The sequence below is a fragment of the Pieris napi genome, chromosome 12 (genome assembly GCF_905475465.1).
Source record: "Pieris napi chromosome 12, ilPieNapi1.2, whole genome shotgun sequence".
In the NCBI taxonomy this organism is placed as follows: Eukaryota; Metazoa; Arthropoda; class Insecta; order Lepidoptera; family Pieridae; genus Pieris; species Pieris napi.
The window spans coordinates 3,884,588-3,901,227 of record NC_062245.1 but is presented as its reverse complement, the minus strand read 5'-3'; the positions used below and the strand labels follow the sequence as shown (position 1 = coordinate 3,901,227).

The 16,640-nt window shown below is 32.2% G+C and overlaps 1 protein-coding gene across 1 annotated transcript; it reads right to left on the bottom strand.

Moving 5' to 3' along the window:
• Positions 1–254: 254 nt before the first annotated feature.
• LOC125054745 (enolase-phosphatase E1) lies at positions 255–15,413 on the bottom strand. The gene is made up of 7 exons (XM_047656792.1): positions 15,175–15,413; positions 8,235–8,390; positions 7,671–7,813; positions 6,687–6,946; positions 5,541–5,692; positions 3,405–4,683; positions 255–2,433 (listed from the first exon to the last, which is right to left on the bottom strand). Exons 1-6 carry the CDS (start codon positions 15,271–15,273, stop codon positions 3,412–3,414), a joined length of 2,082 nt encoding a protein of 693 aa, XP_047512748.1. The 5' UTR covers positions 15,274–15,413; the 3' UTR covers positions 255–2,433; positions 3,405–3,411.
• Positions 15,414–16,640: the final 1,227 nt, after the last annotated feature.

The following is a 16,640-nucleotide window of genomic DNA, read 5'->3' as shown; positions in this document are numbered from 1 at the left end:
GCTCTAGTAGGTATTAATAAAAATAGTGAGATGATACATGTCTGTGGGTGATTTTTGAATCTGTACCCAAGTTACGAATTTTATTTTATTGTTTAAAGCTAGATGGCGTCACTAAATATTTTTATTAAATATGTAATTATTGGGTATTATCTTGTTTTCAATAGTTCCCCCCACAACTAATCCTGTAAAATATGAAAATATACAAAGAGCAATTTTTGCTCTCACTATTCTATAAGGATTAAATAAAAAACGAATGAGATATTCTACATCCATTATATTATCTCAGTAATTAAAAATCACGTTTATTTATACAAAGGGAAGTATTATCAAATAACTAAAGTTATGTAAGCATCTAATGTCAAAAAAATATCAAAAACAAAAGCACATATTGTCTTACTACAAAAACTTAAGCAGTCAAGAAATAATTGTAATTAAGTCCTCATTTTAATAGTAAAACGAAAATTAAACGTATTGTGATAGGAATAAATCAGTCTAAGAAAGGAACTGTCTAACACTTGATGTCAGTTTAACAATAACGATCCGTTACCTTACAACTAAAGAGGAACAATTTAGAACTTAATATATATGGTATAAAAATAATACAAAGAATGGCTCACACATCGATATTTGACTAGTATTTGTCCAGTCAGACACATAGTCTACTAAAGGATCCTGTGCAAGAATAATGAGCCCGCCCTCTGAGGCCCCACCCTCTTCAAAAACTGTCAATTACAACTTCATAATTCCATTAAGTGATAATTGTAGGGCTCAATCAATTCAACAATCCCAAAAGCCATATAAACCATATATACAAATACCTTAATTAGCTTCGTGATGCGATATGAGTTAAGGGTTTCCCAACAAGGAGTAAAAAACTTTTATAGCTTAAATTAATTAGCAATTTCATGTCTTGAATATTAAGAAACCCTATAGATACTTGAGTATCAAAATTATCTTACCTACATAGTATAGTGCTGTAAACTTAACCGTCCCAATGCAATTACAATTGTTAAGATAAGTTTATGGCACTATATCAGTCATCCATTCAAAACAACACAGCCCAGTCATGACTAATATACAGTCTTATTTTCAATATCACAACAAAAATTGTAAACTGACGTCAAATGTAAGGGCAAGTGATTTGGCAGTGTGATGAATATCGACAATGGACCACAAATCTCAATTTACAAGCTGGACTTAAAAATTTAATTGGAGTGCCTTTGCTCGCATTGCGGTATCTAAATTCAGTAGAAAAAATACTAAAATGGCAGTAATTAGTTCATCTTTCTGCCATAACTAATGACATTTTTAACTATTAAGAATTAGTCCAGCCGTATATTGATGTTTTTGGTCTATGGCTTACGACACAAAAGATCCACAATACTTAGAATTAAACCTTATCGATCAGTGTGTACACTGGTAACTGAAGGACAGCAGTCTTAATAAAATTAGTCTCATTATTCATACATTACGCGGCATTAGGATTTTTTGTATTGGCAACATTTTCTACCAGCGGTACGCTAAAACGGCCATTTTGATTCGATCAAATTAACTTCGCCGATTTTGTTTGTATGTCAAAAAGGCCACCTTAGCGTGCCGCTGGTAATGCTAAATACTAATATGTAGATAATACTATAGGATTTTCGAGATTCTAACGGCTTAACGCCTCGAATACTGTGCGTAAACGCTATTTTTCTAAACAAAACGCCTAATTTAACCTGTCCTTAGCCTATCTTAAAATTATGAATATGACGTAAAAATGAGAAAACCAATCGAAAACAACACATCTATGCTTACTCACTAAAATGTACTTATAAAACTCCCGACAGATATAAAAGACACAAAAGCATAGACAATTTGTTTTCAATTGTATTTACAAAGAGGCTCGTCACTTTAACTAGTATAAAACCTAACAATTTAGGACCTGTTTAAAAATGGGAAGTGATAGAAATAGAACTTAACAAGTCCAGCAGTTTAGGTAATTTTAACAAATTTGTATTATTGCAAGTATCACTTCATACACGTAAAATGTGTTATAAAAATTATTTTACCGGATTAAAATGCGTTACCTTTTAAAACCTTTGTACTGATCTAATGCCTTGTAGCATATGTTATTTGCTACAAAGTTTTCAAACTTTTCAAATTGTAAAATTATACCCCTTATTAATACTTGGCCTAATTGCACCAATTTAAAAGTAACTTACTCATCTCTTTTCATCGCAGTTTGAATTCAATTTGACAGAAAGAGACAAAAAAGTACTGTTACTAGTGAAGGCAATTAAACTTTAGTTTTATGACGATAATATTGTAACGCATTTTAATCCCGTAAAGTGTATCTTTAAAGAGAAATATTAGAAATAATGTATGAACTAGTGAGTGATGTCAATAGCCTCAGTCTTGAGCCCCATGATACGCAGCGCCACCTTTTACAATCTGAAATAATATTTATAGTTTCAGCTTTTGAAAGACATGTGATAGCTATTAGGACTTAGATAGCTAGGTTTTCATTGTTTTGTCACATTTTTTTTATTTGCAGTGTCACGAATTATATTCTGTTACAAATGTGAATTCTCCCATCCGACTCAATTTAACCTTCAATGAAAAACTGACTTCTCCGGGCTAAAGATTTTCTACGGTAAATATATAAGTAATAAAAACGTTAATTATTAAAATGGCTATTTATTATTAAAATTTCAACGTTCCTTCATTGTTTTATTACTGTTTTACTTTTATGAAAATTTATACATACGGACTTCACCGCGAAAACATTCGGGGAGGCTTCCTAGAACCTTAATTTTCTTAGTGGGAAGTTAAAAAGAAGAATAATAAAAATAATAATGAAACATAAAATTTTATTAATTTCCTATTTCAATTCGCCCAGCAAAGCGGGCGGGAAAGCTAGTTTATTATATATAGATTTTTGTTGTAAGACATAATTTTGTGTAAAACTCGTAAGAATTGAAGTAATAATGTTGTTCATGGTTGCCATGATGTAGGCGTATAGGTCAAGGGTTTAAGATAAGATTTTAGAGTAGTCGTAAGTAGTCTATACATGTGGCCTCCATCTTTGTAAGCGCGTGTTTCTTATTTATTTTTACTGATAACACATTAAAACCGGAAAAGCCAGGCTAAGCGGAAGTGAGAAAGAATTCTATATTGTTTGAAATGTTTGTTATAATTGAAGTTTCTACTATGGAATAGATAATTATTTATCTATTCCATCCAATGCTTTAATCTCATGATTAAAAGCACATTTAACGAATTATCTACTTTCATCCATGTTAAATTATTCCATAGTAACGTCAATATTAAAAAAAATATGTGTGTTTAAATAAATGTGTTCACCATGATTTGTGTAATTATTAATAAAACTGTAGGAATAGAAAAATGAAATAAATACTCACAAGTATTTTATGCCTCTGTCGCTTGCTCTATGGGGTCTGGAAGTGGATCTTCCTTTGAGAGGGATTTAACTTTGATCTCCGAAACAGACTTAATTTCTTCTTCTGTTTCGTTAGTGCCATTTGAACCGTTCATTTCTTTACCATTTTCTGCCGAAAGCCTTTCTTCTACTTTTTCGACACCATTTTGGCTAATTTCAGTCCCATTTGTCGCATCACCATTTAATTGAACTTCATTCTCACCCTTCGTTTCCTTTGTGTCATTTGATTCAGATTTTTCTGGTTCGGCTTGAGTCTCTTTTGTATTTTTCGGCACAATTTCTTTTTCGGCTTTCGTTTCTGTTACGACATCCGTAGGTTTTGAGTCGTTTTCCTGTTTAACTTCAGTTTCGTCAGTGGGCACTGCAATTTTATCAATTCCATTTGTTTCTTTAGCCTTTTCAGCAATAGGTTCATTTGAAATACTTTTGTCTTCACTTGCTTCTAGGACTTTAGGTTCTTTACTTTCATCGGCTTTTTCCTCTACATCCTTCTTTTCTTTGCTTTCAGATACGGCTGGCTGACTATCATTTTTTGATTCCACTTTGGTATCTGAAACTTTATCGCCTTCATTGGGTACATGATTTTCGACTTCCATAGATTCTTCAATAATAGGTTTTAATAGAGGCTTCATATTTTCTAAATTTGCGACATTCTTCATTTTAGATAATATCTCATCACATTCTTTTTCCAATTCATCACTTACATTTTGCAAGTTATCTATTTCAGCTTCCGTTTCTGGTTCTTCAACAACCGGATCCAGCCCCTCAATTATTTCAGCAGCATCTGCAAGTGATTCCTTCTCGTTTGTAATTTCTTCTATTTCTGTGATTACAGCAGGAGGGGTCTCCTCCGCGACAGGACTGTCTTCTTTAACGACTTGGTCTTTCGACAGTTCATTAGCCTTTTTAGGAGTTTTTTCGTCTGACGTTTCTTTAGCTTGCGACTTTTCAGCAGCAACACTTCCATTTATTTCAGTTTCCATCTTTTCTTCTTTTTCTTGGCTATCATCGACTTCAGTTACAATTGGTTTAATATCACAAACTGGAGCATCAGTATCCTTAGCGTCGGTTATTTCTTCAATAATTGTCTCGCTCTTCGCTTCAACAGCGGAATCGTCCACTTCCATTTTTTCTTCTGCTACCTTTTCAGTAGGTGACGCCACTTTTTCTTCGGCGGACTCGGTCGCAGTCTTTACGTCATCATTTATATCAGTCTTAAGAACTTTGGCGGGTTGTTCGTCCTGCAATATTAAACAAGAGAATGAAAATACTTAAAAATAATCGGTAGTATTAGGCAATAGTAGAAGCTGACATTTATTTTTACAAGGAATTGATAAAGGGAATCATGTATCAAATTTTTATTTATAATTAAATAAGATATCAATGTATAATACAATTACCATGTATCAGCAATATGGTACAAACTTTGAGGTAAGTAAATAATAGATAGCTTTTTTAAACATAATTTATTATTAAAAAAAACAATGAAATAGTCACATTACTAATGGTATATTAATTAAAAGTTGTCATTTGCCATTAACCATCACCATACAACAATCTACATATAATACCAACTTTCCAGATACAAGCAGAAACATACATAATTATTTAACTTGTTAACTTTGAAACGCGAATTTGTTAATGTATACACTCTAGAGTGAATAAGGTTTGTTTACAGCCTAAGCCTTAGCCTGTATGATAATTTACCGTCAAGTAAAACTTAAAAGATCTTTCAATTAGTTAATAGTTATAAAAAACAAAAGCAGGGCTGTGCTTATGTTACTGGTAGCATACAAATTCTAATAAATGTGGCTCAAACTCATTCATTGAACATTTAGAAGTTATAGGATGGCAAAGCAGAATATAAATATACGCTGACAAAACGCTACGATTTAAATCTGAATTATTAAAAATAGCATTAACATCATATAAAAATGATAAATAAGATTGAAAGGAACTTTTGTTGTCAGTATTGAACCAGTGTCGCTAGTTTGACACCCCTTTCATTCTTAAATATCTCTTCTGTAAAACCACATTCCAACCAAGAGCTACTATACTAACCTCACCTACTACAAAGCATGCAAATCTAATATGGCACCTGAGGGTCGGTCTTGCGTTTGTTTGAGACTGTAAGTTGCCCAAACGACTCAATCACAGGGTATGAACTTTTGTCTTCATCTGTGAGTGGTGCATTGCCTTCTCTTGTGACTAGAGCTGTGTATAGACCAGCAGATTTGGCGGCTTCCGCTTCTGTAATTAAAAAGTATATCTTTAGTTTATTTGTTTGTTATTGATTATTGATCTTATAAGACAGATAAATTATTTAAAATATTTTGAAAACAGATGCAGAAATGTGTTTTGGAAGGAATGAGTTAGATTACTAGACTTAATTCTTGGTTAGACTTATCACTTGCATTAATGAAGAAAAAATCTGTCAATGGGCTATATGCAAGGTTTAGAAAACCATTTCAGATTATTTAATTGTGATTATAGAACCTATACAAATGTAAAATTTACTTCTGTTAAGCATTGACTTTTTTATTTTTTAAATGGCTTTTATTTGTGCCAACTGGGCACAAGGTACTTCGCCAGTGTCGTGTAGATGGAGAAGGCACGAAGGAGATTGATCGGTGAAAATAATAATTTAAAAAAGTTGAAATTCGATTGTTAGTTTAAGACACCATAGACAACACAAATATGAGTAATAACATTATTAAATACCTACTATTTCCTATTTACGAATAATTTATACATATATTTACTTTTATTTATACTTTAATTTTATTGCTTTCTATATATTTACATAAAAATCTACAATATGGACTAAAAGCATTGACTTTAACAATTCCCATTCAACAGCAAATTTCAAGAAGCTGCCAAAACGAAAGCAAGATGGCGTCGCACCAATACCGACAACGTACCATGCTTGTAAACACGTAAACAAATGTCAAGGTTTTTAGACCTCAATTATTATTTTTGAATTAAAGAAATTACACATGTTTTATCAACAACAACAGTTTCAATATAGATAATAAATATTTTTATTCTTTCATTTATCACTTTTAATTAATATTTTTAATGGAAAAACGTATATACATTATACAAACTCTTGAAAAAGTTAAAAGCCTTTGTGATTCACAATGTCTCAGGTTGATCATCTAATTGTGTATTTGGAAAATTTATTTACAAATCTTTAAAAATCCGATTATTATTATTCAAATATATGAAAATATTGTCTAATTACCTTTAACAACATCAGTTAAAAACAGCACATCTTCAGCACTGCAACCTATTTTCTCCACTATGGCCTTATAACTTGCTGCCTCCTGCTTAGCACCAACTGCTGTATCGAAATGGCCATCAATAAACTTAAGCAGGTCTCCAGCCAGCGATTGTCCAAACAATAATTTTTGAGCTTGAACAGATCCAGAAGAGTAGATGTAGACCTTCTGACCGTCAACAGCTCTCCACTGTTCCAATCCCGGGAGAACATCGTCGTAAACGCTGTAAAATTAAATTTTATACCTTATTTATTGTATTAAGATATATTTACAAATAATTTTATCATATCACGACTGTTAAACCAATGGACTTTCTAAATTAACTGGCTCGTACCATGAAAACATTGTGAAGTAACCGGCATGCTTTAGACCTAATAATTAATGGCGTGTCCGGCACAGAAGGCTGATCATCTACTTGCTTACAAATCAAATCAGGACAAAGTAACGGAAATCAAAGACCAAGACCTAGAGTCCACTGTTTGTTTTTTAAAAACATGAACATTTTTAAAATTAGTCTAACCATACAGAATGTTATTTAGCACTTTAAGGGTCTGTTTCACAATGTACAGATAAGTTCTACATAAGTTCCAAATTAGCTATTTTATATTTTACTTATTGGAAGGATACACACTATTGTTGCGTTTCACGACTGTCAGATAGCGCTATTCGTCACATAAAGTCCATCATAAGTTATGAGTCAAATGGCACAATTTATCTTCCAAATAATTAATGTGTTGCATAGCTATTTGCTACTTTATCCATACATTGTGTAACCCTAAGGATGACATTTTAAAACTAGTGTTTTACATCATAATTGTGTTTTTCAATGTTGGCTAAAATTATTCTGATTGGGTTCTGTGTTTATAATACATACATTTACATTATGACCTTCTGCAGTCATCAACTAACCTACACAGCTGTTCTTGGCTAATATAATAATTACTTACTGGCCCTTGATATCTCCTTTATCATAGCCTTGCTTCCAAATCAATCCTTGAAGTTGTTTCAGAGCACCAACTTTGCGGTCAGAAGACATCTGCCACTTCACATTGTTGACAATACCTTCAATCTGGTCTTCTTTTGATGCATCCTGAAAAAAATATAGAACAGGTTGACTAATATGATTTCATATTAGATTCTGAAGAACTCACCTCCACTGGAGACAACATGCAACTTATGCCTTAATTGAAATTAAGAAAAACGCGCGAGAACAAAAGTTACCAATATAAACATTAATCTGTCTATAATTATGCTTCATACAATTTCAGCTGAATAAAAAATAGAAGTATCCTCAAAATCTGCATATTTCAAAGACATTTTAGTAATGCTTGGCAGGTTCACGGCAAGGTTAGCGGGAAGATTGTGAATGAAAAAAAAAAATCGCATTCTTACATACAGACTTGCGTTAAAGTCTGATGAAATATTAAGACAGCATTTAAAACAAAAAATAAAATTTAAATGCATGAATCTGAATGATTATACTGAATGAATATTATATGGGAAAAAATTACCTCTCCAGGTATAGAAACAACTCCTTCAACACTTTTCTCTTTATCTTCTAGCGCCAGCTTCCTCAGTGCAGTCACAGCCATCTTTACATCTTCATTCTCCCACTGACTGTCCAGGAATGTCTTCACGTTTTCTTCAGCATAGGGAAACAATTTGTCCTAGAGAAAAAGTTAATTATAAAAAAATATCTTCCAACAACACAAAAAAGATATCTAATACTAGCAATCCACCTCGGCTTGCCACGTGGTAGTTTAACATTGAAAAGTTATATTCCAAAACCTTCCCTTCGTGAATCATGCTAGAATATCAGATTGGCTAAAAAGTTTGCAAATCCGACTACCACAAAAGTCTTTTCATTTTTCGGATTCATATATATATAGACATTACACAATGGCTTTGGCTTTCTATTGGTTAAATAATTTTCAAAATAGGTACAATAGATCCAGAGATTATCCCCTACAACCTCACAATCTTTATACTATTAGCATAGTATGTATAAGCATATAGAAGTATTTAAATCAAGATTGACAAAACGATTAGCATCTAATAGATAGCATCTAAATTGAATAAACGTATTTTGATTTTGATTCTTTAAATGCGTACTTTATAGTCAGTATATCGAAAAATAATAACTATAACATCATTGCTCATATCAACGGTATAATTTGCAATACAACACGTCAATTTATTTGAGTTTAAAATTAGAAATATTTTTATCCGTTTTTAGTTTTTTACACATTGCACTAGTTATTGTGCATTTTTACATATGGGAGAGAAACCCATGATCACAAGGCAACACCCCGTCACGGCTTAATACCAATAAAACAATGAGCCATTTATTTGAGGGTCTACACTCTACATAGTAATGCAGCTTTGTTACGTCGGTAAAAACAGGATGGCCTTAAAAGATGAGGGAAAAGAGCAGAAAACTCGCGCAAAAGATTCACGTAAGGATCGAAGTAGATTAGTTGGGTAGTTTTATTAAAGGGAATAAAATTAATTGTCTTAGATATTATTTATAAGTTTCTACACAAAAAAAAAATAATAAACTGACAATTTAAAATACTTTTCCAAACTACAAATATTATTTTCATAAATGTGATTCCTATTTGGGTAACCAAATAATAATCAAAGCATAAATGATAATGATGACCCTAAAAATTGTAGCTCATTTTTATAGTGTCGTAAGAATATGTCCCCAGTTGGTACTATCTTATCATAAAAGTATTAAAATAACTCGAATTCTACATTATTAATTCGAATGAATAATTAAACCTATTTATTACTTAAGGAGTAAACGTCATATGAGTAAAATAGAACGAATACTTTCGGAAAACTAGGTGAACAGTAGCCCACGAAAACATCCTTAACTAAACCACCAAACCTTTTAACCACTTAATATAAGTAGGTTGCTACCTTCAGAGTCGCAAATGCTGGCTTTATGAGGCCTAATTTCATCCATGTAATATGAATGTGTTCTTTATTTCTATCCACAACGATTTTTTTTAAATAGCAACCTTTTTTTACTTAATAACACTTTACAAGCTACTAGTGATTAAGTCATAACCGTTTTTTATAGTACGTGACTATCTCTGAACTTAATGTATTATTATAGATAAGGTGTATATTTTTAGATGTCAAAAAATGAATTTACTGTACTGAAAATATCATGGATATGTGGAGCTGAAACCACTCCACGCTCTCTGCTACTCAAAGCGCCTGGGGAGCGATAACCACTAAGTCCACTTGATTAGTTGAAAAAAGGCCTCTCTCCCGATGGGTTACCATAAGATGTATCCAACGCGAAAGTCAGTATTTCACAAGTCAACCGCTGTACTTCACGTTCAGGTCTGATGTGACCAAAATGTTTAGGGTTACAGGATATAAAATGCTTATTATTACTTCTTAATGTATTCAAGAATAAAATGACTCATAAATATGTGTACCCAGTCCCCGATTTCGGACTTCACAATAAAACAGTTAATAAAAAAGATACATGAATATTATACGAAGTATGAAGAGATACATGGTTTTTTAGCATGAAGTTTTCATAAATAATATTTGATTTTGTATTTGCTTATTTTTAACGGATCATTTAACCATTTTACAAACTGTACATAAACTGTATTTAAATATTACTCATTACTCAAATTTGTATATTAGTCGATATGGTACGCGCAAAAGCACTCTTGTCACATTTTTTTTTTAAAATACCCTAAAGTAATAATAAACTAGTTTTATAGAAAGGTCACAAAAACCGTGTACAAATTATAAAGACGTTAAATTCTGAGGAGAGTTGTACTTTTTTGTTGATGGTCAGAACAAAGTCACAAAAAATTTATTAAATTTTTTTATTACAGTTATTAGTAAAACCCGGGGCAGGATTTTACTATTAATATAAAACTATGGTTAATGCATTGTTTCTCAGCGATTCTTTCCTATATGTAAAATCGCCGTGTTAAGATATATAACAGAGCATAGTGAAACTGCATACACGATAGTGGGGTGGGTTAACGAACTTACGAAGTCGCTACCCAAACCGGCTAGGCTGCTAGACCAGCCTGTGTAGATCACAATGCACTGAATACTTAATGCATGTTAATTTACCACTTGAAGTTATTCACTTCACTACTTCTACTAAACTTCTCATTAATGTTTTATATATAGACTGCCTGCTATTTATAAATCAATGTAGAAAATTATATAGACGTTAATACAAAGGAGGATATATATTATATATAGGCATGATCAAGAACTTAACCGTGTTACTACGAGTTTACGAATACATATTCTCTAAATTTGTCCTCACCATACTCTACGAGAACCGCACACTTTTCGTGATATCATTACGTTATTAACAGACTAACCCATTTGAAATTTGATTGGATGATACATATTCCTTTAGAAAAAAGACTGACCATGTGACAAAATAACTAAGTCAATAATTTTAAAGTTTAAAAGAAAAAAAACTTCAGTGTTAATTTACTAAGCATATACATTAATTAGGTCACGGAATCAACACTATCAGATAAGTCAAATTACTAGAATTACTTTTGTCCTACTACTACATACAGCTGTAGAGAGTTGTTGTAATTTACGCCTACAAAAAATCTGGTACTAGGACATTGCTAGCAAGATATATTATATGTCACGAAAACAAAGAGATTATTAGTCAATTATCATCCAGCAGTAAAATGATACTTTTTATCAGACTTGTAAATTTAAAAAAATAAGTCACAAAAAATGTTTATTAAGAATGATAAATAATTGTCCTCATCAATTATTATTGAATAAATTATATTTTTCACAAGTCTCGGAAGGCCAGGATAAACTTCATTCAGCTCATTGCACCAGCAATGTAGAAAATATTTTTGTGTAATATTGTCTTTAATCTGGTATGTATATTTTCTTTATGTATTTAATTAAATAAAAATATGATGTTACTGAAAAGTGAACCTACCTATAGAAATAAGGTATTAGAATAGCTCATCCTCCTACTCTCATTTATAGTAATTTGTGTTCGGTTAATAGCCTCCTCTTTTAGATATTAATGGAAGTCAGTTAAAAATTTAAAAGACAGAATATATAATATATATAGCTTTTGAAGCAGGTTTCTTTAAAATTTTGGTTTTAAAGAGTGAATATGTGAAAATGAATGTAAGTTTTTTAATACATATATTATTATATTGAGAGAAGAGTATATCTGGCTGCAGGTAGTTATTTTAACAGACCTAGAAAAAATCTTTAATGTACAACAATTCAAAAAACATTTCAAATCTCGAAGTATTAAATAAGATTAACTTTCCTTCCGACCACAGACTTTTGCGAGCGTCCTTCGATCTAGGTACACCAAAACTGAGTCGAAAAAACTTTAAACTAACTTCAAAATCATTAAAAACTAAAAGCGAAAAAACTAATTATTTAAAAGCACTAGAAACTAACTTGTCTAAACAAAGTGAAACACTAGAAAAAACACAAGATATCCAGACTTACTATGACAATCTTGAAAAAATCATCATCTCTAGTTTAAATACAAAAATGGAAAACAGCAAAAGAGAACATAAAATACTTAAAAAAGAAACACTAGATTTGATATCCCAACGAACGGAATTAAAGTCTACTAAAAATAAAACTAAAGAATTAAAAGAAGAACTAAAATCTCTTTATAAGAAAACTAACAAGGCGATTAGAGAAGACTACCAGAATTACAGAAAGACAATTATAGAGAAAAACTTGACAAAATTTAGAAGTGCTAAACGGGCCTACAAAGAACTGAGCACACATAAAAGCTGGATTCAAAACCTCAGCCAAAAACAAAAAGAAACCAAATCACGACAAGAAATAATTAAATGCGCAACAGCCTACTATAGAGAGCTTTACAAAAACATCCCGGACAGTAACAACTTAACAGAGACTATGAATAATGAGCTTGAAAAGGAAACTAAAATTGACGAAATCTCAGAAAAAGAAGTATTAAAGCACATCATAACATTAAAATCAGAAAAAAGTCCTGGCCCAGACAATATCAGTAACGAAGCCTTAAATGTGGGAGCTCCACTGCTTTTCACATTCTTGACTAGACTGTTTAATATGGTATTTATTTCTGGAACTGTCCCGTATCAATGGTGCAAGTCTGAAATTGTCCTGCTGTATAAAAAAGGAGATCCAAGAGATATCAGTAACTATAGGCCGATCAGTTTGTTATCCAGCATCTACAAACTTTTCTCATCACTGTTGTTAAGCAGAATAGCAGACAAAATCGACCTCATGCAGCCAGTAGAACAAGCCGGCTTTCGCTCCAAGTTTTCAACAATAGACCACATCCATACAATCGAACAACTTTTAGAAAAATGTAAAGAATTTAATTATCCTCTATATATAGGGTTTGTGGACTATCTTAAGGCATTTGATAGCATCACTCACTGCTCCATTTGGGAAGCATTAACATCTTGCAATATAAACTACTGCTATACAAAAGTGATCCAAAACATCTACTCAAACAGTACAAGTTCAATACGATTGGAAAACAAAGGGGAAGAAATTAATATTGAAAGAGGTGTGAGGCAAGGGGATCCACTCTCTCCTAAACTTTTTATAGCAGTTCTGGAAATGATATTTCAAAAATTGGACTGGAAATCGAATGGTATATGGATTGGCAATAGACAACTTAGCCACATAAGATTTGCAGACGATATTGCACTTTTCGCCAACTCTGCTTCAGAACTTCAGCAAATGATGCAATCTTTGAACAACGAAAGCAAAAAGGTTGGCTTACACATGAACGCCAGTAAAACTAAGGCTCTAACAAACAGTCTGCAGAGACCTATACAAATAGATGGGCACCAGATCCAATATGTAAAGGAATATGTCTATCTAGGGAAACAAATTTCCTTCAACAGCAACAGCAATGAACAAGAAATTGAAAGAAGAATTAGAAGCTCATGGAACAAGTTTTGGTCACACAAAGAAATTTTAAAAGGATCTTATAATTTAGAACTAAAAAAGACGGTAATGGATGTCTGCATTTTGCCTTGCCTCACCTATGGTAGCCAAACATGGGTGTACACTAATAAGGCCAGAAACAGATTGCTTTCTACACAACACGCCATGGAAAGGAGTATGCTAAGGCTAAGGAGGTTACATAAAGTTAGTAACAAAACCATTAGAGAAAGGACGAATGTTACAGATGTTCTCAAACATGCTCTAAAAATGAAATGGCGCTGGGCAGGACATGTAGCCAGGGTCTCAGACCAAAGATGGAGTCTCAAAATTACAAAATGGAGAGGCCCCCCAGGGAACAGACATCGGGGCAGACCAAAAATGAGGTGGATGGACGACATTGCCAAAGTAGCAGGCACAAACTGGCTAGAGAAAGCAAGGGATAGACAGGTTTGGAATGGGATGGAGGAGGCATATACCCGGATGGGGTCAAGGCTTCAATAAATTATACTAACATAGTTTAAGAAATATACTAACTCAAAATAGGTTGTAAACAAAACAAATTGTAAGTCTTGAATAAATATGCTTTATTATTATTATTATTTATTATTATAGAAAAAATCTAGTTAAGACTACTGACTACTACCTAATATATTTTTTATTCTTATAAATAAATATATTTATATTATGAAATAAACCTTTTTACATATTTTTCTAGTGAATTGTGTATATCATTTATAAAAAGTAAAATAATTAGAATTAAAAACGACATAGTATTGATGCAGGTATAAATAGAGATGTTGTTTATTTGTTGGTTTATCAAAAATCAACATTGCATTGAAAAGTAAAAGTTATCTGCAAAAAACCGCATGGAATGACCGCCTCGACAACACTTCGTTAACAACGCGCGATCGTGAAACATGATTTCAGTTTTTTTCTCTGTCTTGATTTCATATATGACGCGAGATAAAAAAGGACAGCCTATACAACCACGGCACCTATTCATGTTAACTGTTCCACATTTTTTTACCTGCCAGCTGTGTAGAACAGCTGTTCCTGCCGGCAAATCAAGACAACGAAATTTTTGAAACTTGTTTGGATTTAAATAATAATATACCAATATATATCATTGTTATGAAATAAAACATGACGTTCATGAAATACATCGATCCAGCAATTCATTACGTTAACTTAAAGCTGTATTATTACACAAAAATACCATTGGGTACTTCAAGCACCTTAACAAGCTCAATAGTATCGTAATTATAAAATTTATATAAAATCCACATTAAATATTAGAGGTACCATTTTGAAGTTGGCCTCCATGTTGCGAATCCATAAACGCGCCCATTTTGCACACTATTCTACCTTAATAGGTATGAAGATGAGTTACTCGAGTAACTCTAAATCATTGTTTTAGCGAACATAATGTAAAAGGCGTTTCTTACCGACGAAAAACACATGTTAAAACAAAACACCGGCCGGCCAATTAAATAGACCTACCTTAACAAAGCTGATCGACGTTGTAGTCCCTTCGATGTCCAAAAGCAGAATTTTGCATTTTTTCACGATATCATTTATTTCTTTTAGTTCATTAGCCATCTTTCAAGCTGTTATAAGTATACTTTAGTAATTCTTGAGATTTTGTAAAAGACTAGAAATTCTACCACACCGCACTACAACCCCACTGAAAAGGGCATCGATTGAACGGGACACGAGAAAACTGAGGACAAGAGGACGCGCGGGCTGCGGGTGCAGGTTACACGAGTGAGCAGGATGCATCTGTTTATCAAAGGTTAGAGTAAGATAAAAAACGGAAGGATACGCCTTATTACAGTTTAGCCAACTTGAAGATTTAATTGCAAAAATTGCCAGTTTGAATTAAATATTTATACTTTTAAGACATTCAAATTAAATTAATTAGTTTTTAACCCTTTAGTTGGTATAATATTATAATATACATATTTATACACACGATAATGAACCTTGTTGAATAAATATAAGTTGTTTTTTTTCATTTCAAATCTTGTTTTTTTTAAACTTCAATCCTTTAATTCATTATATAAAACTACATAATGTGTTCAGTATAGTAACAGTTCAGTTCAGTTCAGTGTATAACTTATTTATTAACAAATTTCTTATAAATAATAAGGTTGCATATGTTTTGTGACCTTTTCAGAATTTAAGAAAGAAGTATTGTGTCATATTTTTTATTTATAAAGATAAATACATGTGCAAAATAAAAGTTTAATCCTCTCACTTTAAGTATAAATATCAATGAGAATCTAAAAGAAGCCTTGTCCGTCTTGCGGTAAAGATGATCATCAACGTTCTTCCAGTGCCAAATGTTTAAATAGAAAAAGTCGTATACGCGAAACTGGTATAGACTTTAATCAAGAAATTTCCGTTTATAGCATTAAGAAGGGTCTCACCTCTGTGTTGTGCCCGTTGAACGATTGTAAAGAAGCAATTGTTTGTGCCATACGTGATGATGTACGAGAAATGTCCAGATTATCAATAGAGCTATCGTATCTGGTAAACTTTTTCTACAAACACTACAGCACTCGTGATGATTTTCATGTAATGTTTCCTAAATTTGATGCATTGCAATTTACATATGCATTGAAAGGCGCAAAACATAAATTAACCGATCCAGACGATGTAATCTCTACATATATATAATTGAGAGGAAATTATACATTTTACGATGGTCGCAATCTTATACAGATTGCAAAACAATACAGCACAATTTTAGAGACAAATATACAAACTCATGCTTTCAAAACACTTAAAAGAAACATGTATCATAAATTTGGTACAGATATGGACAAATCTGAAGTACCCTCTTTAACTTATGATGCGTACTATAACGGGATGCGTAAATCTAATAGAATCGGAGAGTGGTTAACTTAGAATAAAATCAATTCTAAAGAACTAAAGAAAAACTTTTGGAGATTTATTCCACTATT